Source organism: Vigna angularis, chromosome 9 (genome assembly GCF_016808095.1).
Source record: "Vigna angularis cultivar LongXiaoDou No.4 chromosome 9, ASM1680809v1, whole genome shotgun sequence".
Taxonomy (NCBI): domain Eukaryota; kingdom Viridiplantae; phylum Streptophyta; class Magnoliopsida; order Fabales; family Fabaceae; genus Vigna; species Vigna angularis.
The window spans coordinates 6,742,845-6,770,072 of NC_068978.1; the positions used below are offsets into that span (position 1 = coordinate 6,742,845).

At 33.5% G+C, this 27,228-nt stretch overlaps 1 protein-coding gene and 1 long non-coding RNA gene across 3 annotated transcripts; both read right to left on the reverse strand.

Annotated features, from left to right (window-relative positions):
• Window positions 1-209: 209 nt before the first annotated feature.
• On the reverse strand, window positions 210-7,121 carry LOC108322601 (uncharacterized). 2 transcript variants are annotated; one of them, XR_001831615.2, is made up of 3 exons: window positions 6,481-7,006; window positions 4,518-4,831; window positions 210-537 (listed from the first exon to the last, which is right to left on the reverse strand). It is a non-coding gene; the product is annotated as an uncharacterized LOC108322601 (long non-coding RNA). The 2 variants fall into 2 exon arrangements; XR_008245455.1 differs by lacking the exon at window positions 210-537 and having other exon boundaries at window positions 4,659-4,831; window positions 6,481-7,121.
• A 15,984-nt stretch (window positions 7,122-23,105) lies between these two features.
• LOC108322590 (uncharacterized) lies at window positions 23,106-27,041 on the reverse strand. Its single transcript, XM_052868047.1, has 6 exons — window positions 26,485-27,041; window positions 25,910-26,391; window positions 25,765-25,811; window positions 23,610-24,194; window positions 23,458-23,529; window positions 23,106-23,270 (listed from the first exon to the last, which is right to left on the reverse strand). The coding sequence occupies exons 1-6, from the start codon at window positions 27,039-27,041 to the stop codon at window positions 23,106-23,108; spliced, it is 1,908 nt and encodes a 635-aa protein (XP_052724007.1).
• Window positions 27,042-27,228: the final 187 nt, after the last annotated feature.

Genomic DNA, 27,228 nt, shown 5'->3' on the forward strand with positions numbered 1-27,228 from the left:
AGGATATTTTTACTTACAAAAATATGCATTAAATAAAATATTCAACGTTTTATTTTTATGATGAGATGATATTAGAACCTTATAAGGTTGAACGTTGGTGGTCCAATCGATCAAGTGGTAAGGGATTGAACCTTCTTTGCAGGATATTTTTACTCACAAAAATATGCGTTAAATAAAATATTCAATATTTTATTTTTATAATGAGAAGCTATTAGAACTTGACAAGGTTCAACTTTGATGGGCTAACCGACCAAGCGATTGAACCTTCCTGAAAGTTCTCAAAACAAAGACATGTCTTTAGAAATTATTATGGAATTTTTTGCTCTTGTTGCAAAACCTAGTATCCGAAGTAGCGATATCGAGACTGAACGCACGTCTGGTTACTCGTGATTTCATGGGGATGCCGCTCGGTTCCAGGATGGGTGCCAAAATGTTTCGGTTGAATTTGTCCGAGGGTCGGTCGTCCTTCCTTACTCTGCTTTCTTTTGATCGTCCAATCCTCTCAGAGAATGCAATCCACTCCGATGTGTTGTTGACCTGTAGAAGACACTATGACGCTAAGTCAAATATGTTTCATAAAGAGGTCTCTATTTTATTAGGATAAATTCATGTTATTTTACCTACATATCATATTTTTATAGGGCTTGTGGTAGCCAAACACATTAATTAACCATTACTGCAGTATATTTTTGGCAATAAAACCCAATAATACATGCTACTATATCTACTAACTAGGGCTGGGCAAAAATAACTGATCTGTACTGTACTATAGTTAACTATACTATATTATACTTAAAAAAACTGATCCACTTTTACTAAAAGTTCAGTATACTATTTTATGGTTTAGTTTTTAAAAACTGAACTTATAACAGTTTCGGTTCAGTTAACTGTGAGAACTGTATCTACTCTTTTATCTTCTCTAGTTCCCGTTCAATTGCTCCGTCTTGCTAAAAAAATGTTAATATAAATAAAAGAAACTGTTCAAATAAAAAATGAATAATGAATTTCTTAAGACAAAATATTTTTATCACAAATTTTTATATTTTTTTTATCAATAAACATATATTATTTTTTAAATTATATTATTTTAAGTAATAAAAGTAAAATATATTTTTTTTTAATTTAATTTTATTAAATGATTAAGTAATATAAATCATAAAAAAACAGACTATATAAAAAAAATAATACTTTAAATATATTATATTCTTTAACATATTATTAAATATGTAAAAATATGTTAAAAAAACTTTTAATGATATTAAAATGTGTGTAAGCGCACACACTAAAATAACTATTTATTTTAAAAATCAACTTACTTTAAAATAAATATCAATATTATTATTTTTAAGGGTTAAATATGTTTTTAGTCCCTAAACTATTGGCCGTTTCTGGTTTTCGTCCCTCTTTCAAAGTAAGGTACGATTTGGTCCTCAATCTTTAAAAAACGTTCATTTTAGTCCTCAAAATTTTGTTTTTAGTCCTCGTTTTAGTCCTCAAAACGTTCGTTTTTTCGACTAAAACGAACGTTTTTTAAAGATTGAGGACCAAATCGTACCTTACTTTGAAAGAGGGACGAAAACCAGAAACGACCAATAGTTTAGGGACTAAAAACATATTTAACCCTATTTTTAAATGATAGTATTTTACATACTAAAACTAAAATATATTTTTTAACGTTAAATTTTATTAAATAAACATATAATGAAATATCATAAAAAAATAGTAATATAGTAAAAATAATTAATATTATAGAAATATCAAATGACAAAAAAATTAACAAACGTTATTAAGAGTAATTTTTCTAGTACCATATTTTATTATATTATAATAATTAATAAATATTAGTTTAATTTTTACATAATAAAATATAAATAATAAATAATTGATTAATAAAAAAATTTTATGAGGGAACAAAATAAATATAAATAAAAAGTTATTTTAAAATAAAATAAGTAAATAAAAAGATAAAATAAATTATATACACATATAAAACAAAAAAATATAAATAAAAAATTAAAAAAATAAATATGAAAGTAAAATAATATTCATGACAAAATAAAATAAAAACAATAAAATAAAAAAAATAAATAAATAATAAAATAATTTCCATACACATATAATGATAAAAGAAATATAAATAAAATAGAAAATAATAATATCAAATAATTAAAAAGTTAATTTGTAAGACACTTATGAATAAAATAAAATAAATATTAAAATAAATTTCAATTAAAAAGAACATGTATTGTTATACTATTCAGTTTAAAAACTAGTACAATTCAGTTTAAAAACTAGTACAATTCAGTTTAAAATTATTATAATTAGTAGTTCAGTTTAGTTTATATTGTAGTTTAGTACAATTTAGTATAGTTCAGTTCAGTCCAGTTTGATAAAACAAAGGGTGTTGCTCCCTCCACCACCCCAAGTGCTCCTGCATCTCCCCACTATTTTCATTTATTCCAAAAATACTCTACACCTCCCCACTATTTTCTTTTATTCCAAAAATATTCTACACCTCCCCATTATCCTCAACAATCTTTCTCTTTCTCTCTCTGCATTATGGAACATTTATATTCTCAATAATCTTTCTCTTTCTCTCTCTGCATTAATGGAGCATTTACATGGCTCAGATTTGAACTTGTGATATATATTGCAAAATGTAAAATAACTTGAATATTATTTACATGACTCAAATAACTTGAATAAAGTATTTAATTTATTAGATAAATAATATAAAAATATTATTAAATACTTAAAATATAAAAGAAAAGTTATTTGTTAAAGATTTGTAATTTATTTAGTTATTTCGTTATTATAAAGTTAGTATATAATAATAATAATATATTATTATTTACTATTAATATTATTATGTTTATTATTTTGTATTTGCATCTAACTTTTAAGTTTATAAAGTGGAAGTGGTAGAAGCACTAATATTGAAGTTTCTCTGAATTTTATATTTTGCAATATATCACAAGTTCAAATGTGAGTCATATGAATGTTCCATTAATGTAGATAGAGAAAAATTATTGAGGATAGTGGGGAGGTGTAGGGTATTTTTGGAATAAAAGAAAATAGTGAGGATGTGTAGAATATTTTTGGAATAAAAGAAAATAGTGGGGAGGTGCAGGAGCACTTCGGGTGGTGGAGGGAGCAACACCCTAAAACAAAAAACAGTTCAGTTCAGTTTGTCTGAACTGTTTTATAGTTCAGTTCAGTTTAGACAAATTAGTTTTTAGTTCAGTACAGATTTTAGTAGTACAGTGCAGTTCAGTTCTATTTGCCCACCCCTACTACTAACTGTCCATAAATAACCATTAAGTTCGATTGGTATATTTCATATAGTACAAGAAGAGAGAGGGAGAGAGATGGAGGTTGGATTCTTAGGTTTGGGGATAATGAGCAAGGCTATGGCAACCAACTTGCTACACCATGGCTTCAAAGTCACTGTTTGGAACAGAACCCTTTCCAAGGTCTCAATACACATTCCACTAACTGTTTCAAGTTTCAGTTTTTTCTTTACTGTTACGTTTGTGTGTGTCCTTATAATGATTTGTTTCAATAATACTTGTTCATTATTATGGTTAATATGAGTTTCTGCATTTTTTTTTGTGTATTTTTAATTTGGGGTTCCGTAGCATAGTTTCCTCTCCTATGTCATTAACCATACTTCAAGTTGAACAGACAGTTATGAGCTGAGGTATTGCTCCTGGCATTTTGGAATAGAACTTAGCAAATTTATCTGTTTTCTTATAGATGATGTCAGACAAGTGACTTCAGAAAATTGCGTATTCTGATGGATTTGGCTCTTTAAAATAAGGGTTAAGTAAGTAATCTCATCTGTTGTTGAGAAAATCAACTGTTGATATTAAGGCACATCCATTTTTTGTTGTGATGGTTTGCGTAATATCAATTTTTAATTCTTTTATTGGATTCCTTAGTTTACCTTCAGACATGAGTTTCAGTTTAGATATACTTTGTAGTGAGCAAATTACAGTGTTGATTAACTATGGAGCTCTTAATATATGTGTTGACTTAGCAACTTTTGACTGTAGTGTGAAGAGCTTGTGCAACATGGTGCTTCTGTTGGAGAAGCGCCAGCTACTGTATTCAAGAAATGCAAGTATACAATTCCAAAATTTTTCTACAGACTCTTGTTGCTAAACAGAAACTTGTAAATTAAAGAGAGGTTGCATGACTTCATTTTTCATATTGCCCAGGGTATTTTGTGTGAAAATTTGTATCATTTTTGTTCTGTTTTCTATTTCATCTTCGAGGCCCCATTTTTTTAAGTATTTTATAGCCGAGAAACATTGCTCTAATCCTCCCTCTTCTCTCTCTTCCCCTGGTTTGAAATCAGAATAATGTAATTTAGTTTGCAGTTTAGTTTGTAGGGATGTCGTGCATGGCAATTTTTTATCTAATGATAAGTTTGTGATGATAGTAATTATCTGGTATTTGGCCATTCAAAATTGCCGTGTAAAGGAAGTTCTACAACAAGACATTAAAGATCTTACATGAAAAGCTTCAGATACTCTATGTTTGCAATATCCAGTTCATGAACTATGAGATTTTGATGCACGCATTCAATGCCTTGCCTTTTGCTGCTTTTATTAAGAAGGCAGAAACAAGATAATGAAGAAGGTTTAACACCATAATTAACTATTTCAAAAACAATCTCAAATTGACCATTAGGGTAACTTGTAGGATCTAGTAAAAGATAAACAGGAGAAGGAGATGAACACACAAGTCAATTGTCATGAGGAAGCACCTCTAGAAGAAAACGAGCTCTTCGGTAGTAGCCCAAACCTGCCCACATCTCATTTACTTCCTGCACAAAAATGGCAATAATCACATGGTGAGTATACAATAACGGCTTTTAGTTTTTAAATAAGTTCACACAAAGAAAACAAAATTTCAGAAAAAGAAAAAAAAAACAGAGAGAACAAAGAAATCAGAAGCAAAAATATGGTACTGCTATCTACAGTAGTCCAAAACACATAGGGTTTCAGAGGCTCCTAAATGTACGGAGTGGGTGCCTGCAGCTCATTCTGCCTTCAGAAACCTTCAACAGCCTTGCTTGCAAAACTGTAATGTAAAACTCCCTTTCTTCTCTTACGAAGCCCTAAAACATTGGCTCCAATAATAATATACAACCGAGCAACAGTAAACAAAATAAAGATCAACCATCTTGAAGCAGAGGCAACTCCACTACCATCAACTTATTTTGTCAAATTTTGGTAAAACAGATATTAACTACATCCATCACCAGCCAAGGATAATCCATCACCTAATTAACACAGACAACACCACAATCACTTTCTTCACCATCGTTCCCACCACTTTTCATAGAGCATTTTCAACCTCAAACTCCATCCTTGTACTCCACTATGTATCTATCAATCAAAACCACAACGCAACAACAAAAACCACTCATCAGCTTCCTTCACTCGCTTAAATTATAGAAAGACTCACCAATTTTCGCCACTCTGCCATTTTTCCTTTTTAATATCAAGGTTTCTGCACCTTGCCAAGGTTTCCGCACCTTATTTTTTTCTTTTTCAAGTTGAGGTTTTACAACTCACCAAGGTTTTCACACCTTATTTTTCCAGTTTCAAATCGGGTTTCTACACCACGCCAAGGTTTGCACATCTTGTTTTACCTCTTTTGAGTCGAGGTTTCTACACCTTATCAAGGTTCCACACCTTATTTTTCCTGTTTCAAGTCAGGGGTTCTAAACCTCACCAGGTTTCCAATACCTTGTTTTTCCCATTTTAAGTTCAGGTTTCTCCACCTCACAAAAGTTTCCATACCTTGTTTTTCCGGTTTTAAGTTGGGGTTTATATATATATATATATATATATATATATATATATATATATATATATATATATATATATATATATATATATAATTTTCAAACATTTGGTATAAGAATACAAGAGTTTTATGTATATCTTTCCATTTTCTTTCCTCTTCAGATCCTTTATCGCTAAAAAAATATTTTGAAATATTAGTTTTTAGATAAAGTTATGTTTTTATTAATATGATAATAATTTTAATTAATATTTTGTCAATAATTATAAATAATATTATTAATGACAATTATAAATAATATTATTAATGATAATTAGAAATAATATTATGATATTATACTGTAATTTGTCAGTTTATTTCTAAAAGAAAAAGATATGATTCTAAAAGTTAATAAAATTTCTATCCATAATTATAATCAATATCTTAAATATTATTATTTAAAACTTTTTAAAATATATTATAAAAAAAATAATTTATTTTCTTATTTTATTTATTGTTAATTAATTCATAATTAAAATAATAATAATAATATTATTATGATATTAAAATATGTGTATATAAGTCCCACGTAAAAGAAGAGAAAGAAAAAAATACAAACAAACACATAAAAATAGTAAAAGACTTAAAAACATAGAAAGAGAGGAGATGCGAATAAGTTCTCACCTAAAAAAGCTCTTTCAACAGGAAATAGTTGGAGTACCAAAATGCGACTTGATAGATAGGGAAAGGCACTCTTCTTCCTCTTGTTTATGGTGCTTTTCTGGTTGAAGGGAAGGGGAGTGCGAAAGAGGCGACAACCATCTTCGCGACCAATGGGCGTCAAAGCAGTGGCTTCTCTACGGCACTTTTTTCGCGACACTCAGTGCTTTAGCGTCTTTGCGGCGAGCTTCCGGTGGTTCAAGTGTAGCGATCTCTTTGTGGCAGTGGGTGCCATAGCGTCGATGTCTTCGTGGCGAAAGGGTTTCCTCTCCAGCGTTTTCACGACAAAGGGAGAACGCGTTTTGGCTCGAGATTTGGGGTGGTCACTTTTGATTTCTTTTCCGTATATGGGAAGCGCGAATTGGAGTTATGTTTTCGCGAATTGGGATTTAGGGTTCTCTGAAATTGAGAATCTGGGGATTTTGGGAATTTCATTCTTGTAATTTTGGGGCTGAGGACAGTGTTTACCCGTTATCCAATCCTTCATCCGTATAAAAAATTTGTGGATATTTTTTACCTCGCATATATCCGAAAATGTGCAAATATTTAAAAAAAATTATTTTATAAGTTTTTAAATGAAATATAAATTAAATTAAAAATAAATATAAATAATTAGAAAAAAAATTAAAATAAGGTTAAATATATTTTTAATCTCTAAAAGAAAAAATAATTAAAAAACGAAGTGTTGATCCAAATTTAATAAAAGCTAGCTTTGCAACTTAAGAATAAAAATTAGGATTAAATGTTTTTAATTCCTAAATTATTAAGCGAATTTGTTTTTAGTCATTCTTTTACATTTTAGTCCTCCTTCTTAGAGAAACCTTAATTTTTGGTCCTTAAAAACTAACACAGTTAAAAACCAGCTGAGCTAGCTGACGGTGTAATGCCACATAATTTTTTTTTCTGACATCACTCCTGCCATAAGCCATCTCGAACCCGTGATTAATCACTTGCTTCAATTTTTATTCTATGTTACTTTTAAACATTTTTTCTTAAAGCAAAAATATACATAATTCATCACAACCACACATTTTATGCACCTGGAAAAACCCAAACGATTTGCACGCTTCGCCGATTTCCTGCACAATCTAAGCTCTCTTTTCACAACCCAAATTGATTTTCCTTTTCACTACAAATCTCGTATCAAACTGAGATTCTAACTTTAGTCATCGAAATTGAGATTGAAATTTAGAAACCGTGAAATAGAGAGAAATTGAAGTAAACAAAGACAGTGAACACACCAGATGCGTCCTTTATTCTCTAATCTATCTTCAAATTTCAAACGGGTAAGTAAAACACCAAAATCTCTACCATTTCCCAAATTTGTATCTTTATAGAATTAAGGATCAAGTATATATGGAATTTCCAATTAAAAATTAAAACACCCTTTTGATATTTTATTCAATTTTCCTCAAAGCAGTGAGGAACATCTCACAGTAAAATAAATAAATGGGAAAAAACACAAGTACAAAATTTGCCAAAACATACATGATTAACTAACCCGAATGAGATCAACAGCTGAATAGCAATAATTGCCCATGACCAAAAGCGTGTAAGTTAAAAACTCTGATTTTTTCCAAGCCTTTTTCCGGTTTCTCCTCTACAACCAGGTAGAACAGAAAACTTGGTAAACGAAAGTTTAGAGAGAGAAAGAGAGAGAGTAAAGCAGGAAAGGGAGGGCGTGGGGTTGACGACAAGGATTCTGATGCCCTTGGGTTTGACGCGGGTGTTGGCGAAGAGGTTGTCAAGGGCGCTGAACATGACCTGCTCGGCCTCTCCCCTGGCGTGGTGTGGTGGGAGGAAGTTGCCGGTAAGGGTGGAGTGGTGGATGAACTTTTGGAAGTGGACGGTGAGGTGATTTGGGGGACGGTAGCAGGAGAAGTCGAGGAGAAGTCGAGGAGGTAGATGGAGGTAGACGACCTCTTCTCTGTCATTTCCCTCACTGCTTCTACACCCATGAACACACGTGGCACACCGTCAGCCAGCTCAGCTGGTCTTTAACGGTGTTAGTTTTTGAGGACCAAAAATTAAGGTTTTCTTAAGGAGGAGGACTAAAATTTACCTTACTTTGAAAGAAGGACTAAAATCAAATTCTCTTGATAGTTTAGGGACTAAAAACATATTTAACCCTAAAAACTATTACGCTTTATGAGATAAATTTTTATGTGGTCTTTTTTAATTGCTATACATAGCAAGATGATTCCATTTATCAGGAACATCAAAAATGGGTTGGAAAACAAAGTGTCAAGCCAAATTTAATAAAAGCCAGCTTTGCAACTTAAGAATCAAAAGCTATTGCACTTTACGAAATAAGTTTTTATGTGGTCTTTTTTAATTGTTGTACATAGCAAGACGATTTCAATTATCAGGACAAGAAAAAAGGGGTTGGAAAAGGAAGTGTCAGGCCAAATTTAATAAAAGTCAGCTTTGCAACTTAAGAATAAAAAACTATTACGCTTTACGAGATAAGTTTTTATATGGTCTTTTTTAATTGCTGCACATATCAAGATGATTCCAATTATCACCATGAGTGCATTTTTATAGGATTCAATTACTTAAAAGTTTATAAATGTTGCTTCACATTCGTAATAATATAAAAGAATAAAACTTAATTTAAATCTAAAAATAAAAATGTAATTTTAATTTTTTTAGCAGGTAAAGGTACCGTGTGTCGGGTAGTATAGTATCCATACGCGTGGGGGATTTTTTTGTCATCCCCTACTTGCAATTGGGGTTTTTCCTTGTATATTTGAGTTTACAATGAAGGATTTTTGGTTTATTGAATCTTTTGGTGTCGCGATAAGGAAGTTAGAGTTTGGATTTGGGAATTATTGGGGTTCTTGGTTTTGGAGCGTGTTGGGGTTTTACTTTGCGTTTTGATTCGCGTTTGGGATGCAGTTTGTGATTTCTTCATTGTTGATTGGTGGCACGATTTTGGCGGTTAGTGTTGAATTGGGATTTTTTATTTTGAATTCTGGTTTGTTGATGCAAATTTGTTATTTTTCAAGACTTGGTGGTTCTTAAGAGTTTGAGTTCTCCTTTAGTTGGGGAAGTGGGTCTAAGTTGGTTTGGCAAAGGGTTGTTCCTTTCCCTTGCTGCAGTGAGAGGTCACAGTGGTGACTGACGACGTGACCAGTGGACCTTGGGTTGGAGCAGTTGGGACCTAATTGGGCTTGTAGGCCAAAGTTTAGACTTTGAATGATCAATGAGCATGATAGTGGAGGATGAGTCTCATTGTTATACCTAGTAAATCCTAAAACTATCTGTCGTGCAATACGAGATAACGATTTTCTTTGGCCTTGAGTGGGAAAAGAGAGTGGTGTTCGAGTACTGAACCCTCTTTGTAGGGGGGAATGATGTTTTTCCTAGTCCTTGTGTGGTAGAAAACCAGGTCCTTTAGCCGGGATGACGGATGACTCAAGTGAACCTATAGGGAAGGCTATAAGAGCCTTGTAGGGGAGGCTATAGGTGGGTGAGGTAGGGTACACAAATGTGACTGATTCCTTCATGATGGAGTTCATGGATTTGTGATGCACATGATGTTGTTCATGATGGAGATATTTCTGATGAAGGGTTCATGATGGGGATAGTCCCGATGGAGGTACATGTGTTGATGATTCGTAGTGATGATGTGTTTGGAGACGATGCTGATAAAAATAACGTTGATGGTATAATCATGATATAGTTAATGAGGATGTTAATGATGATCATTGTGTAGAAATGATTATGTGAGTAAGGATAACATTGTAGATGATTGATTGTTATTAAGTTGTGTTTACTTGTTATGTACACATTATATTGTTATTGGTTATGATGTGGTAGCTTACCTATATTTGCTTGAACTTGTGGTTGTGTGTGCGTCTTGTAATGATCGTGTGACCCTTGGTTATACGCGAGCAGAGGATGTTACAGATGCTTCAGATACATGATAGAGATATGAGAATGAGGAACAATCTCGGTTTATTTAAAGTTTTTGAAATATAAATTTTAGAAACAAAAATAAATGGATTGCTTTTATTTTTGGTTTATTTTATTAGTTTCGGAATTTTGTAATTGAATTATATTTTCGATAAAATTAGAGCTTTGTTTTAATTATACATGTTTGAAATGTAAAAATTTTGAATTAGCATAATTTTTTTATGGTAAATTTTTTTTGAAATATCTTACTCTAAATATGATTCTTGACCTCCTAAATTAGAGCGTTACCATTTGTGTTGCGAGAGTTGCATATAACACAAAATTATCGAAATATTATTTAGACTATATTAATTATTAACTATAAATATGTTAAGAAAGAATACTCTGTGTTACCAATTATTACTCTTCGGACTTGATGTACTTGACAAGGAGTCAACAATAGTCTAATAATGAGTATTATAAAATACTATATTTTTCAATTAAGTTTCTTGTGTTTAATTTTTGAATTAAAGTGATATGATTCTTAATTGAATGATATGGTTGTGATTTTACACATGGTCCTATTTACTTTTAAAATTTTATAAGCTTATAATTTTATAACTTTATATCTATAATTTTAAAATTTTATAATTAAATTAAATAGGTTTATAGTCTCTTTGATAATTTTGGTCTTAAAACTTTAAAATAATTGGTATACAGTCATGTTAATCCAATAAATTAATATTTTTGACTTGTTGAATGTATTTTTTTACTAACGTTTATGTGAGAACATGTTTAATAGTATAAACAAGTCAAATTTGAGTATAAAACACATTTAACACATTAAACAAATTAACATAATTAATATTAAAATGATAACATTTATTTATTTTTAAAATCTTAAAATAAAAATATAATAAAATTTTGGGACAGAGCACAAATTTTAATTTTTTGTAAAAGTTTAAAAAGTAAAAATATATTAAACCTCTTATAATTTTATAATTTTGTATGTCACCAACCACGTCAATGCAGAAAACAGTCAGAGTTGTTAGATGTATTTTATTTACTGATAGGAAATTGCCTGGCATCTGAGGTCGAATACCATAAGTAATCTTTCTTTTTTTCCAATAGCATGTTAGTCACCAAATTGATATTACGAAACATATAAGAGTAACATATGTTATCGGTGAATCTTAAGTCTTCGTATTTGTGATAGGAGGTTTCTCCTCCTTTAAAATTTTTAAATTATAACATTATAAAATCATAACATTATACAAAATTAAAATACAGTTACATCACCGGTTATTAGTTATATTAACTTATTAATAAGAAAATTAAATAATAAATACTCAATTGTTTTTTTAATATTTAATAATAATTACTTAATTGAAAAGTATTAAATTTATCACAATTTTTATGTAACATCCCAAAATATAAGTATTCACAAAATAATATGATAGAACAATTATAGATTAATAAATAAAGTATTAACTTTATAGTCATCCAAAATAACCATAAAATTTAAACCTTTATATGTAAGAAGTTATCAAAATTATACACCAGAAATAAACATTCTAACTACACTAAGTGGCTGCATCCTCGCCCTCCAGAGCCTGCTCCAAAGACACCTCATCTCCCTCTACTTATACCCATAGGATGATCATTGCAAAGGAAAAACACCAAACATACAAAACACAATCACAAACAGAAGGGTAAGCTAGATATAAAAGAATTCATACAATTATACAACATAACATACTCAAGATTAAACAAGCAAGATAAACCAGTTCAAACATCCTAACATGTTATAACCTAGACTTGACCGTCCGGACTTAGAATGATTGTCGAGCTATGGCGGGTTGTGCACTTGTGGTGGCCTCAACTGCTTTGCAAAGCCATTGCTAATGGGTTTCACCCTACCACACTCACGAGGTTAGTTTGTACCATGCCTTGAGACATACTGGAAGCCCCCAAGACTAAGACCTCCTGCTACTCCTCACAACATGGTTCAATCCTCTCTTGCATTGGAGTTTCAGGATAACCCCCAAGACTGAGCTCTTGCATTCATTCTAAACAAACTTGAATCTCACCAAGAGATTCCACATTGAAACTTACTTCCATCACTTTAAAATTCACACAACTTCTCTTAGAAACATACTCATGATAGTAATCAATCATATACTGTAACATGCACTCAACATACTTCATTTAGATTAAATTAACACAAAGAAGAAAAGAGTGAATTAAACTTGAACCTTTCGCATAGCGAATCTAGAGGTTTCTCGCACAACGACCCAAACTTGTGCGAATAAACTTTCAGTGTCACCAAACCTCAACCCCCTCGCATAACGCCCCAAATCGCTATGCGAAAGTCTAGACAATGGCCCAGCCCCCCAAACACTCGCTATGCGCCACCTTTTGCTATTCGAATTAATTTGGCAGTTACCCCAGACCACCTACAGATGCTCAGTGCACTGATTCGTTGTGTGGATCATCAAACAGAGAGCAAACCCCAATAACCATTCGCACAACGCACCATCTCGCTGTGCGAATCGCTCAAACAAAGAGCAACTCGCCAAGACCACTCATTGTGCGAATCCATTCGCTCAGCGAGTCTGCATAATTCTATTGCACGAATTCTGCATAATTATGCAACCCATCTCAAGTTTACCAATTCTAACTATTTTTTCCAACTTTTAATACTCCTAAATTGTGTTATATACCCAATTAGACTTGATTAAACGTTCCTAAACCTTCCTAACATCAATATAAAGTGTTTATGGATCAATTCCTACTTCAAAACCTCTAAAATCACAACTTATGAACTCAAAATCCATTTACCACTTTTTGACACATTTTTGTCCACTTTAAGGGCTTAAGCAAGTCACATTTGACTTGCTAAAGCTGCTCCAACTAACCAATTGAGCATCTAACCACTACTTTTCATTTTCAGTACCCCACTTCCTCACCAATAACCTAAAACAATTATAGATCACTTCAATTTCAACTAAACACCTTTCTAACAGATTTTAAACCTTTCATACCCCCACTTACATATCATACAACATCCAATCATGCTTAATTACACATATCATAAATTTGCATATTACCACATTCAAGTTACACATCACATATAATTTCAGTTCAACCAACTCAATATTCACAAATTCATCATGCATATACTACAAATTTCTAATTCAAAACAAATCTAGCTTTCCTTACCTCCGAGATATACTCCCAGCTCTAGAAAAACTCCAATCGATGCTTGCACCGCAAGGTAACTCTAGGAAACCCTACAAATCACCAATCGGTGATAGAAAACGACTCTTAGAACCTAAATTGAACTAGTAAAGAAAGAGAGACCAAAATCTCATGCAAAGACAAATTTTCTTTGCATGTTACATATTCAAGAAAAACCTAGAAAAGGGAATCTTACTAGCTCAAAACGAGAAATTGATCGGTAGGAATTGTAATTCTTGACGTCATGATTGTCTAGACAGTTTCTGATCGTCAAACAAAGGATCCAAGCGTGAGAAAATCTAGAGAGAAGTCAGAGAAACGGAAGATAATAGTGTTTTAGAGAGATAGAGGTGATTTAGATAATGAACCGACTTTAGAAATTTCTATTTATATTATAAGATTATTTTAAAATATAAATGTTCGTCTCATTATTTTAATACATATATACTCTAATATTGTATTTTCTAGATCTTATACTTAAAACTTAATTAAACTCAAATAAAATTATAATCCTTTTTATACATTTATGAATCCGTGTTTTGAGATAATTCTATTGTTATTGGGATTGCGCAAAATGTTAACTTTAACCTTCGATTTTGAAGGAATAGCAAGCAGTGGGTGACCCCGCTATCACAATGTTAGAGCAGAAACGATAGGGTGATTATATATAATGGTTAGTCAGCTATTTATTTTCCTTCCTAACAAATAGATCGTAAGTTCCTCTATTTTGTATTTTCGACAGTGGTCGCACCTGGCAGGAGGCAGTCATGGACGGAAGCATGTTTCCAGCCACGAGACGAAGAATCAGGTGAATTGTAACGTTTATTTCAACACTTATATTCTCATGTAAACCTCTGATGGTAGTTCATTGGTTACCTGTGAACATCACCATTATTATCATCCTTTTTATCAACAAATAGTGAATATTTTTGTTAATGGGAGAGATAAATTCATAATTTCATCCCTCTCTTTTAAATTTTTTAAATCAATTTTTATATATTTCAAATGATACCAAAAAGAATTTAACTCATAATTTTTTTTTTACTTTTATTACTAAATAACTTTATAACTCCTATTAATGGGTTTATAGAGTTACTATATACTGATGAGTTGTTTTTGCAATGAAGATAGGAAAAGTGGAAGGCGCAAGAAATGGGCGGTGAAGAAGATGCTTGCGTGGGTGTGGAGGAAGATAACTTTGAACAATACCACGAAACACGTATATGATTATTTTTTTATATGTTAACAATTTTTTTAGTAATTTTTATAATAAATTACGTGTCAATGTGATTTATATATTTAAAACGGACTAATATTAAATTATTAATATAAAAAATTGTGAAAATAATTATTAAAAAAATATTTTTCTTTTATTTTATAATTAATTGCGATGGAATCATGCATACGACGTTGGCATGAAAAAAGTTTGACCAGAGTGAAAAGTATACAGTTTGAGATTCTTACAAAATAAAAATAACACCCATAAAATCCAAATCAAAAGTAACAAAGTCTAACATAAAAAATAAACAAATCAAAAGTAACCACATTGAGCTAATAACAAAAAGTTTAATGTGTCTTTAGGTTTTATTTTCACTCATAATCTCAAATAGGTCTTCTTTTTTTATGGCGTCTAAATTGGATTCTTAATTTTGTAAAATTGAATCAAATAAAAGTTTTCCGTCAAATTAGACAAACGACCATTTAAGTTTGGATTACGTGGCATGGTCAATGTATTCATTAATCACACGTGACATTGAAAACGAGTTTTTGCATGCTGACGTGGCATGCTGACACCCTGGTGGTCGGCCTGGTGGTTGACCACTCGGTCTGGTGGTCGGCCACTCAGTCTGGTGGTCGGTCACTCAGTCTTATGGTCGGCCTGGTGGTCGACCACTCAACCTAGTGGTATTGGGACTAACCAAACAGAAATCAAATGATCTTTAACACAAGCCGAACGGTCATCAATGTCATCAATGTCTTGCTAAGGAACAAACTGAAAGGTCTTTTAACACAAGCCGAACGATTATCAATGTCATCAATGTCTTGCTAAGGAACAAATCGAACGACCTTTTAAAACAAGCCGAACGATCATCAATGTCTGGTTAAGGAAAAAACCACCAGGCCAACCACCAGACCGAGTGGCCGACCACCAGTGTCAGCATGCCAAATTCTCTTACACATATATATTGTCAGCATGTCACGTAACACCCTCCTTAACGGTGTTTGATCAATTTGACAGAAAGTCTTTATTTGATTTAATTTTACAAAAATAAGGATTCAATTGAGACGTAAAAAAAAAGATGATCTATTTGAGATTGTGGGCGAAAATAGGAACTTAAAGTGACATTAAATCTAGAAAAACAGCTCCTAATCCAAATTGAGGTGGTTAGTAGGAGGAGTGCTTGGTGTTGTTCAAAGTTATCGTATCTTCGTTGCAAAAACAACTCATCAAGATAATAGTCACAACGTGATGTTGGAAAGCATAGGTATCCATGAACTAACACCATAACTATACTAGTACTACTTTTGCAGAAAGGGATCCAGAGTTTGATTAAAAGGGAAATAACAAGATAGAGGAAAACTTGCATTTTAGATACAAGAGAGAGAGAGAGAATTGGTTGATGAGTCGGTTTGGAGAGGGACATTGAGAAAGATGGTTTCTTTTTGTCTTTGACTTCATGGCCTTGTCTTTTTTTCTTTTCTAATTTTTTCTTCACTCAGAAGGGAGTCATCATACGTGAACCATAGGATGCCACGCACAGACGCACCAAAACATAAATGAATAAACAAAAAAATGTTGATACAAGAAAGTTTGTTTTATAACCAAGCCAAGATATTTGCTTCAACATAATCTCTTCCTCTCTACCCCACACGTGTTGTTGAGGATATTATAAAACTAAGGTTTATATATGACGGCACATCCTTGGAATCTAAGTTATATTTTTAATTACTTTTTCTGCATAACATCCACGTGCCTAAGTTTATTATTACATAAAAAATAAGTAAAACACACACAATACATATGAGATAAGATAAATACTAATATGATTGAGGAAGTATTCGGAAATATAAATACATTATATATTTTGAAGACAACATCAAATAAATGACGAGAATTTAAACTGTCATTTATACTTACAAACTTTTGTAGTAAAATTATCTGTCCAAACATAAATGCACTCTTTAATTTGTAAATATTTATAATTTAAATAATACAAAGTGATAATAACACAAACAACTCAAACTATGCATTAAATAATATAATTTTTAGGAATGAAATTGTACTGTACCTGGTGACCCATCGGCTAAGGAAAATCCGAAGCCAAAACAGGCAACTGGGCTGTCAGACACACCAATTAAGAAAGGTAAATATCATGAATGAGCAATTAATATGTTTAATGACCATATTAAATGCAAATATACGTTGTTTATGACTGATTGATAGGTCATATTGTACAAGAATATGATATTAATGGACAGTTAGCAAGTACATTAGCAAATATTATTGGATTTATTGTCATATCAAATATGAATTAATGAGCTTAATTGCTATAAGTCCTATAAATATAGGGTTAATGCCCAGGTAAAGACACCTTGATCTATTACAATAAAATATACACCTATCTGACGCTGACTTGAGCGTCAGAGTATCTTTTGCAGGTCAACAACTCATCAAAGTAGATGACATTCTCGGAGAGGATTGAAGATCAAAAGATAGCAGAACGAGCAAGGAAGGACGACCGACCCTCAGACCAATTCAACCGAAACAAAAATATTTTAATATAATAACATCACTATTATAAGGCTTCTAATAAATTATATATAAAAGATTTTCTTTGTATGACTTTCATGTTTCCATAAAAATAGTTACGAAAGTCTACGTTCAAAATAGTTTATGTCAATAAAGTGCATATTTTCATTCGAGTAATATCCAAAATTCATATATAACTGTTATTTATTGAAATGTCTAAGACAAATTTACGAGGAAACATGAACTATAATGTATCAACAACACCTTCTTTTTCTGTTCTCAAACTTTTTAGTGTTTATAAATTAACATATTTTGGAACACACTAGTGCATAAAGGACTTTAGACGTCCGTTCTTTTGGCTTTTTGACGTCCGACCTTCCCCCAACGTCTATGTGGGTGACGTTACTCAGACGTCGGGGGGTCCACATCACACGTGTGTATAGACGTCCGATGTGTCAGGCCCGAAGCCTTTCCAGACGTCCGGTGTACACCCCTCGGACGTCCATATAGACGTCCAATGTGCAACACCGGACGTCCATATAGACGTCCGTCTCCTCCTCCCCCCGACGTCTATGCAGACGTCCGAGGTGTGTCACCCGACGACCACATGCCTGAATTGTCTTGTGCTAGGGGTGGGGTTGGACGTCGGTGTGCACACTGCCAGACGTCTATAGACGTCCGACAGTGCACTAACCGACGTCTACTAGGCGTTTTTTTTAAAAAAATTAACTTATTTTTGCAATAAAACCACACCTGAAAAACAGAAAATTGTCCCAGAACAATTTTGCAATAATATATATATGCGTTTCATATAAACAAAGTTCTACTTAATGTAAAATATAATCCACTACCAAAACTATCAAGTTAAAACTTAAACTAAAACTAAGCAATGTTCAACAACAAATAAAACTATTCCTAACTCCATCTTTGTAAAAGATAAGCGGTCCACTCCTGCCTTATCTGTCTAATTGTGTCCTCTAGTATAGGCGATGTACTCTTGAAGCGCTGCAAAATTCAAGAAAGATTCATTATGGTTTCATATATGTTTGAAGATGAATTTGATTTGTAATGTATTCAAGGTATACGTCATTACCTCATTCCAGTCATCTGTAATGACAGCTCGAATGATGGTCTTAATTCAACACATCACATAGAAGCCACATTCCCATGAATCTAGCTGTTGGTTACACTAAAATAACAAACTAAATAGTTAAGAATTTAGATCATTCAATAACATAGAAAATAATGAATTAGAACTATAAATGACTTAAAACCTTTGGATACAAAGTTTGAACCAGTTGACCACGTGATTTACCAATAACTTTGTACAGATGGAAAACACAAAGTATAATTAATATGACTATATTTATCATAAAAGTTAAAGGTGAACATCAAATTCAAAGTCATTTTTGGAGAAACACTTACCCTTGAAGCATTGTTCTCAAGTCATTTTTCATCTTCCTATGCAACGAACAAAACCATATAATTTTACATGCTTTGGGAATGATGACCATCAGCTGCCAGTGCATGCTATCATAAAGGATAAATAATTATTTAACTAATTAAGGAAACTATAATAATGAACTGGCCACATATAACATCACCTACCCATCAATGTATGGCACAAGGTATACGTCTATTTTTGACTCATCCATCCATGTTTGCAAATAATGTTGTCTATTTTGAACTGTGTTACCAGACAGTTGAATGGTCTGAGGTTCAACAAATCCATACATGGAAGACCGACCTTGTTCTACAACGATTGTGTCCATGTACCTAAAACAACAAAGTTAAGTTGTTAGAAACTATAAGAATCTAAATAAAAGTAATTTGAAAGACCAAATTGACTATCTTACATGCACCACAGCTGAATGATGGAAATATTCAACATCCAATCTCCCCCAATCATCTCCAATGCATCAGATAATGTGATATAAACTAGCACATATGGGGGAAGACCAAATACTCTCAAATCCCAATATAGTTCTAATGATGCTTTCTTCAACCTGGGTAATTTTGTCATTAGCTTTGATAGAGGATCACCCTCTGCTTCAGCCATGTCATCATCTTCTTGTATGACTGTATCATGAATTGGCTGCTTCTGAGGACGTGTGAACTGAAGATAAGAGTTTACGTCAAAGAAACATCAACAAATATTTAAAGAATAAACATAGAAATACTAAGGAAAAAGACATTATACCTGTGGAGTAGCGATGTGTGACATGATCAATGCTCTAGGCCAGGCAATAAATGATCCTATGGCCTCCCCCACAAAGTTAATTTCTGGAGTGGGTACATGCACCTGAGCCTAGGGATTCCGAACCTCGTCAATCGTCACCGCACGTGCTAGGGTAATATGGGAACACCATGAATAGTCTGCTCTCCCTCAAGCACTTGTCCGACAACCACAATGCGTGGGGGATCCCCATCAACCAACAGCTCATACTGACCGCTATACTGAGTGGGTTCTACAGCAGAGCATGATCCTCTAGTGCTGACCCGAGGTGGTGTGGGAGTTTCAGCGGCCCCCATGTTGCCTTGCATCATGGAATGCAGCTTTTCTTCAAGCGCTCTTTGTATTTCTTTTTGTTCTTGTAGCTGCTCCATGAATCGTTGCTCCATTGATCTCATGCTTTGGTTGAGTCTTTCCTCCCACTGAAGATCCATCTGCCTCAGTGTCTCCTGACTCATTGATGGGGGGGTTTTCTGTGTAGGGCCAAAGTAGTCACGAAGACCAATCGCCCCAGGAACTCAACGTACATGTCGTGGGTGCTCGGGCCTTCCAATGATCGTTGTTAGAATGTCGTCCCTACCTTGGCCAACAAATGTTCCCTGAGTCTACTGCTCAACCAACTCATCCTGCACATAAAAAAAAACAATCGTTACTTAGAAGACATGTTGTGATAGATACACAATCAAACAACTGCTTATAATTTGAACTTACAATTCTCTGTGAGATCAAGGCAGCTCAGGAAGACGTCATGTTCCTCGGCTAAATTCTTTGACGTAAATTCTTGATAACTCTTTGACGTAAATTCTTATCTTCAGTTCACACGTCCTTAGAAGCAGCCAATTCATGATACAGTCATACATGAAGATGATGACATGGCTGAAGCGGAGGATGATCCTCTATCAAAGCTAATGACAAAATTACCCAGGTTGAAGAAAACACCATTAGAACTATATTGAGATTTGAGAGTATTTGGTCTTCCCCTACATGTGCCAGTTTATATCACATTATCTGATGCATTGGAGATGATTGGGGGAAACCAGGTGTTGAATATTTCCATCATTCAGCTGTGGTGCATGTAAGATAGTCAATTTGGTCTTTCATATTACTTTTATTTAGATTCTTATAGTTTCTAACAACTTAACTTTGTCGTTTTAGGTACATGGACACAATCGTTGTAGAACAAGGTCGGTCTTCCATGTACGGATTTGTTGAACCTCAAACCATTCAATCGTCTGGTAACACAGTTCAAAACAGACAACATTATTTGCAAACATGGATGGATGAGTCAAAAAGAGACGTATACCTTGTGCCATACATTGATGGATAGGTGTTGTTATATGTGGCCAGTTCATTATTATAGTTTCCTTAATTAGTTAAATAATTATTATAGTTTCCTTAATTCGTACATGGAAGACAGACCTCGTGCTGCAAAATGGGAGTAATCAAGGCAGGGTTCCACCCTCTTAGAGGTCAGGGTACACTTGGATGGGCTTACATATGATTTAGTCATCTAGTACCCTTATAAGGCACATCGGGAGAGTCGTCCTTTTTACGGCGTTTGTATGTTCTCGGGATGGATCAGGATTGGTGAGATATTGTGTCGACATTTGTCTGAGCATGTTTTGAGGCAATTTGGATTTCAACAGTCCATCCCTCGAGACCCACACGTTGTTGCAGATGCGGACATACTGGCGATCGATGATGTGTGGTTGCACTATCGTGATCATGTTGTTAGGGGTGTGTCCGTCAGCAGATTCCCATCTGATTGTGTTGATGGTTACCTTTCTTGGTTTAGGATCATATCTCATCCTTACATTATTCGTGCTGCTGATGACAACCGACCGAGTCTTGCTCCCAGACTCCGACGTGACATTCGTGATGAAGTGCCGCAGCGTCGTAGATCGGCTTCACAGTCTCGTTTACTGGTATGTTTACCTACATTATTTATATTATATAATTTTGTTGTGATTATTTATATAATTATGTGTCATCGTTATAATGCAGGGTGTAGTGAGGACATTTGGTAAAAGGTTACAACAAATGCTCTCTTGTAGGGAAATTCCCGAGGGGACGATAGGATAAACTCATGCACGGGAGCTACTAGATTTAGCTGACACAGTCGTTGAAGAGTACTCACCGACCAGGATAGCTGCCAGGAATGTTCGTGACAGGCATGTTCGTGGAAGACGATCTACTTCAAATTGAATTAGCTTTTATAGTTTTATTGTATCCCATTAAATAATTATTTTGGACTCATTTTTTATGTTATTTTTTCGTGTAAAATAACATTAAATTTTATATATGCATTATATTTAATGTTTCTTTTCATTATATTTTTTAACTAAAACAACATGTTACCAATGAGGAGCATTGGTATCTTGAAGCTACTGTGAAATTTTGATAATGATAAAAGCTGAAGAATTGAAGACTCTAAATGCATCTTTGTTAAACACATTTTGTAGAAACAAATGTATAGGATAAAATGTAATGATGTAAAAACTCTTAGAAGTTTTCGTATTTAGTGAGTCATTGCACAAATAATCGATTATCAAGAGGAATAATCGATTATCACGAGCCAGTTTAGAAGAGAGTTGCTTGCGCAAATAATCGATTATTACACAGAATAATCGATTATCATTGTTTCATTTAATTCTGTCCAAGTCTTTGGAATAATCGATTATTGCTCAGGATAATCGATTATCACTTTTTTTGAAAACCCCATAACGGACACAAATAATCGATTATCACTTTTGATAATCGATTATCAGTGGCAGTTGGGAGATGTCTTTTCAGTTTTTGACCCTGCACGAAACTAGGCTTATAAATAGAGGTCTTCACAACTCTTAGAAAAAAACTTTTCAATTGAGAGTATTAGAGCTTTGTGCCTAAGGGAAGCTCTCTGTGAGTGAAAAGGATCTATGCCATTTTGAGAATACAGTTTGTCTGAGGAAGTTCTCAAAGTGATAGAGTGCTCTTGTCTGGTCTTGTGAATAGGAGAAGCTCGCGCTTTGTGTGTCAAAGGTCGGAGCAGTTCTCTTCAAGTTGGCAGAGTTGTTGCTTCCAGTTCGTGCGTCGAAGGAAGCTCTTCCGGTTCGTTTGTCGAAGGAAGTTACTTGTTGCACTCTTCTGGTTCGTTTGTCGAAGGAAGGTGTTTTCTATTCTTTGATCATTTCATTATCTTGTAATCTGTACAACTATATTTTTAGTGAAAAAGGTTAATCACTATTTATAGTGATTAACGACTAGACGTAGAATCTTTTGATTCGAACCAGGATAAAAATTCTGTGTTGATTTTCTTGATCCCTAAACTCTTAGCACATCAACTGTTCGATAAAAGTTCGCTAAAAATCAATTTTTGAAACCGACTATTTTAACTTGTGTTGTGATCGTTACACGCTTTCCGTTATCTATATTTTATTCCGCTGCGCGACTCTATAACGGTACCGATTGTTCCTACACAACATTACATCATGAATCCACTAAGTCAATATAGGAGGTAGTAACACCCATCAATTCTGAAAATGCTTGCATCCTATTTGTATACGAATATGACCACATTCGCGCCTCTGGATAACAATTAGTTGAGCATATCACCTTTGTCATGGGCAAAGGACAACCATCTTGTAGTTGAACCTGTAAATTCCCTATTAGTAAAAAAATCTTATCATGTTGCAATTAAACATAATAATAATAATGTTACATGTACGAAATGATTGTCGTTAACATGTCCTATACATACTAAGTGATGTTGTCTTACATCAGAAGGCGGTCTGGTACGTAGTGGGAATATCGTATAGTTTTGACTATGTGAAAGACAAACTAGGATGACGTTATAGCAATTAACAATTGCATACCCAATGTCTGGTATAGTTATCCACTTCATTGCATTAGCCTATAAGGAATAAAACAAATTGTTATGATAAAACTAATAAAACAAATAATAAATACATTGTCAAGTATATGAACGTGTACCGCTGACTCTGGGTCCAACATCAAAGACCTCCTGAGCTGTTCTAGTCTATCATAGCCTCCCACTAGTGTCGCATATTCATCACGCCACTGACTCAGTTCTTTATAAAGATCATTTCGTATAATGGGCCAAGAATCTTCCTCGAGCCCTAATGACGCATCAATGCATCTATAGCCAGAATGACCATCAGCAACAACATCAACAACATTGAGAATGTATGATTGACAAATAGGATGAAATTGGTTTATCATAGGTACTTTCCTTCGTTGCCTAGGTTTATCCTTTAGTTGAAATTTGTTTTTTGCAGATGAAGATTCAATTGTTGACTGAAATGTGTCTACATGCTCAAAATATGAGGGATCACGCTTCGTAGACCTCTCTGTTCTCTGAAGTTTTTTCTTCTGTGCACCCTTCGTCTTAACTTTATGCAATGGAGGTATCATAGATGTCATTGCAGGACAAACAATGTCAAGTAAATTTTGTTTAATTGTCACTTTCCCTCCAATCTCAACCTCCTTAAATTTTTCTTCAACCATAGTCAGCTCATGTTGTATGGATAACTTTAGCTGATTCATTCGATACAATATCTGAAATAGACAATCTTGTCCACATCACATGAAATTCACTCAAAGGAATCATACCAGGGGCATAACATGCTAATTCACAGGCATAGGGAACACCGTACGTCCGTCTAAGTATGCATCCACATATTCCCGTATCAAGACTATAAGATTTACTCGTTCTAATTCTTTAGTATTAGTCCTAAAGCATATCTAGATACTCGTCCAACAAGTTTTTTGTATTTTATGCCTTTATAAGCTTCACTCATAAGATTCAGACTAATTTTGAACGACACTTTGATCTTATTATGTTGCAACACAATTACATTATGAATGACATCCCAACAAGAACAAAGATCTCCCATACTGTTTCCCAATACTTTCTTTTGTTAGCAAAATGATGAAGATGAAGTTTTGATGATGTCCAAATCAAGTCAAGACCAATCAAGAATCAAAATGAAATGAAGACTTGTATTGTTATGGAAAGCTTTTGTAATAATTGTAGTTTAGTGTCTAGGACTTAGATTTTTAGTGGTTTTGATTCCATGTAATTTTATAGTATATAATTAATGTCTAGAGTCAAAATCGCATTGTTTTAATCGATATAAAACAAGTATTAATCGATTAAAACGAGTAAAAGCTGAAAACTCAACTTTTGTTGTTTTAATAGATTAAAACTTTTTTTAATCTATTAGCTAATCGATTAGCAGAGGCTGTTAATCGATTAGCAAAGTGACCGTTTGAAAAACTAGTCGTTTTTGAGCCGTTGGACTATCCGTTGTTTTGTCATTTAGTGACTAATCGATTAACAACTTAAGTTAATCGATTAATACAGTGAGAAAGGCTGAAAACGAAAAATGGAAGAGCCTTTGGATGAGTCTATAAATAGACTCTCATTTCCTCTCAACATAACAACAAAAAAAAACTCTTCCCTTGTGCTCTAGTACTCAGAAATCATTGAGACTTGTGTACTCTTGTTCGGCTTGTGAAACTCTTGTCTATGGAGCTGGTGAAGTGCTGCTACGGTGACAGAGGAAATAGTCGGTTCATCCTTGGTGTGTCTAAGGAGGTGTTTGGAAGAGAATATCCTTCGTGAAGTATTCGGAGGAGGTGTTCATCCTTCGTGAAGTATTCGGAGGAGGTGTTCATCCTTTGTGAAGACTCAAAGGAGGTATAGTTTCATCTCTTGTGGTATCAAGAGAGGTGGTTTCTAAACTCTTACAAATTGTATCTTTGTGATTGTAGTTTGTAATTGTTTTGTGATTAGTGAATTGTTTATCTTGTTTTGAGATAAGCGACTAGACGTAGGATTGGTAAGATCCGAACCAGGATAAAATCATCTGTGCAAATTTCTCTCAACCTTACTCTCGCTTTATTTGTCTTTATTAATTGCTAAGTAAGTTTAATTGAGTAGAAATTAAAAGGCACACGTTCGTATTAAAAACCCTCTTGGTTTGTTATTCCACGCTAACCATTCCGCTGCAGCCGCTCTGACATCTTTAAGTTCCAATGAGCAGACTCAACCCTAACAAAAATAAATCAACAATATTATCAAATGTTCAAATACAGTGTAAACTAATATAACATGAAAACATACCTGTTCGTTGTTGTATTCCCTAAATGCATAACTTTGTTTGTCCATGCCTTCACAAAGTAAGTATTGTATGAAATAATCCAAGTATTATTCACATATTCAAATATTAAAGGGCATGAGCGACAGGTGTATTCAAAGTGATTCACACAGTCCCCAAACATAGATTCATCTTCACAATCCATGACGTTCTCCCATTCTTCCATTATGACATCCCATGCTTCCTTACAATCAAGTAACATTTTGCACTTCGCTTTGATATTTTTTGAAATATGGAAGCGACATAACAATTGATATGACTGGGGAAAGACATTGCCGATGGAATTCATCAAAGACAAGTCTCTATCGCTGACAATGACTTGTGGACCGGTATCAGATGTCAAAAATAAACCTCTAAGCTTTTGAAGAGCCCAAGTGAAATTATTTTGACGCTCACTTGATAAGAATGCAAATGCGACTGAGTAGGTTAACCTAGTAGATGTCATACCAACAATCTCTAACAATGACAACCGATATTTATTTGTTTTGTAAGTTGAATCCATTAACAAAACAACATTAAATGCATTCAATAACTTGATTGCATCAGGATGTGTCCAAAAGAGGTCACGAACAACCTCAGAATCATCTGCACATCTATTCCAATGTATGTAATTATCCCGATCCAACATCATCATCAATTATTGCAGCTCAGTTCTCGACCCTCTCAATGAGCATTTATATGTATACCTTGCTGTGTAAACTTGTTTTATTGTAGTTATATTATGCTCATTATTTTGTTTCAGAGTCAACAAAATATTTGATGGTGTTACTTGGGTTTTAGTCATATCAACAAGTACTGCTTGTTTAGTAGGATTTAACCTACCAGCATAAGGATGCCCCACTAAAGTTTTTGCTAAATCGTGGCTATGGTATCCACATATCACTTGTAATACCCACCCATCGCCATTACCAGATGGTTTGCCCCTTAACTGGAAAGGACACTCACATTTTCGGGTGTCATATGCACTAGGTTGGTCGGGTTTGTATTTTCTATATTTTCCGCCTCTTTCACATCCTAGCAACACAAACGTCTTCCTCTCAGGTTGACCGGTAGCTTTATCGGATTTTATAGTCACCACAACAAATTCTATATCATATGCAATCCCTTTTACCCATTCAATTAAGTTTTCACGAGAAGCAAAAATTTCATTTGTTGTGAAATTATTCGTCAAATCTTCCTCAGCAACTTCATTTATAAATGATGAAAATTCTGATAGTGTGATACAATTTATTTCAGAATCCATCCTATAATAATATTTGTCCATTTAAATTATAATCACCTATAAAAAATAAAAAAATAATACAATAAATTTAAAATTTATAATTATATTATAAAATCAAAAACTAATACAATAATTATACAATTATAAATTTATGAACAATATAAATAACTTAAATCAAACACCAAGTTAAATAAACTTAAAACTATAT